Source organism: Mastomys coucha, unplaced genomic scaffold, assembly GCF_008632895.1.
Source record: "Mastomys coucha isolate ucsf_1 unplaced genomic scaffold, UCSF_Mcou_1 pScaffold15, whole genome shotgun sequence".
NCBI lineage: Eukaryota > Metazoa > Chordata > Mammalia > Rodentia > Muridae > Mastomys > Mastomys coucha.
In genome coordinates this window covers 56,009,763-56,011,381 of record NW_022196897.1, presented here as the reverse complement: position 1 = coordinate 56,011,381, position 1,619 = coordinate 56,009,763, and the positions used below count along the sequence as shown (strand labels likewise).

At 38.5% G+C, this 1,619-nt stretch overlaps 1 protein-coding gene across 1 annotated transcript in view; it reads left to right on the top strand.

Annotated features, from left to right (window-relative positions):
• The window catches only part of Abcb11 (ATP binding cassette subfamily B member 11), a 133,449-nt gene that overhangs the window by 39,663 nt on the left and 92,167 nt on the right, over window positions 1-1,619 (top strand). The window contains exon 8 of the mRNA XM_031373202.1: window positions 805-929. Within this exon, the coding sequence (XP_031229062.1) occupies window positions 805-929 (125 nt within the window). The remainder of the gene's footprint in view (window positions 1-804; window positions 930-1,619) is intronic.

Below are 1,619 nucleotides of genomic sequence, written 5' to 3'. Positions count from 1 at the left end.
ATACTGTCAGAGCCTCTCAGGAGATAGCAATATTTAGGCTGGCTTACCCTTCCTTCAGTTTCTGCTCCTTCTTATTGTTGTTGGTTGGTTGGTTTGGCTTCTGATGGGCTCTCATCTATCTCAGACTGGCTACACTCTTATGTAGCTGGGATTAACCCTGAATCCCTGTTTCTCTTGCACGTGCAATGATTGCAGGCATATGTTACCATGTCCAGCTACTTTTGACTCAGTCCAAACCCAGTTTTAGAAAAGTGACTTTCAAAAAATTACTGAACACAATTGCCTTTTTTCTTTTGTAAAAATTAAAAATGTAGTAAAATCCTTATGTTTGAGTCAAAATATTTACCTGATGCCTTCTCCTTTGGAATTCCCTTTGCAAGGCTGTGTCTGTGTATCCTGGTTCTTGCTCTCTCTCTCTACTCTAGCCAACCATATGCCTACATAGGCCTTCAGTCCTTTTCTCTGATGTTTGTAAATTCTGCAATGGTTTCTTTCCAATAGCGAAGGAATATATCATAGTTTGACTTAGGGACCCCCAACAGCTGAAACATTAGTATTACCAGACTTGAGGGTACTTTTCTCTATGAGAACATTTTCATTGAAATAGACTTTAATCTCATTTTAACATACCCAAATCCAATTACCCATGGATGATGTTTAACACAAGCTAATCTTGAACCAGCTTTTTCTCTCTTTTGTTCCAATGAAACACCTAGTGTTTTGTTAAACCATGCCACCTATTCATTTTGTTAAATGAATCACTGACTGACAGGCCAACTTCCTTTTTATTCCTTTGGATTTTAGAGTGTGACCAAGTTCACGGAGCTTGAGTTGAAGGCTTATGCCAAAGCCGGATCAATTGCTGATGAAGTCCTTTCATCTATTCGAACAGTGGCTGCTTTTGGTGGTGAGAATAAAGAGGTTGAAAGGTTAGTTATTTTGAATGTCTGTTGCTTTCCTGAATTTCTTGAATCAATACAGTTCCCTGACTTTTTTTTTTTTCATTTTGGACAAATTGGCAGATCCACTGTCATTTAGAGCAACAGGATTGGGGGAGGGCATTTGTTCAAGAGGTGGATCATCAAATGTTGATGGATAGAGTGTTACAAAAGGCCTAAAGCAATGTTTTGGGGTTTCACTTTCCTTTGTGGATCTTGCTTTATAGACCAGTGTGGTCTTGACCTCATGGTCTCCTGCCTCAGTCACTGGAGTACTAGAATGAAAGGTATAAGTTACCATGCTCAGTACAATATGCTTTTGAAGATGAGTTTTAGAGAGCCGTATAGGCAAGAAACTTGTTTCAAATGCTGATGTTATAAAAGCAAATATATTATACCTCATGTCAACCTTTAGCAGCATTTTCTACCATTAAAGACAATCTACTACATTTAGAAAGCATGCCTACACTATAAACAGACAACAGACTACACAGCACAGAAATGCAACAGACAAGAAAGACTCAGCAAAAGTAAACAAATGACACTACAACACATTAAAATGCTCCCACAACAGAAACAGCTCACAGAAAGCACAGCCATCAGAAAGGGAGATCCTATATGCAAAAACTATGCATCTGACGAGGGACTGCTAAAGAGAGTATGTAAGGAACTTTTTAAAAG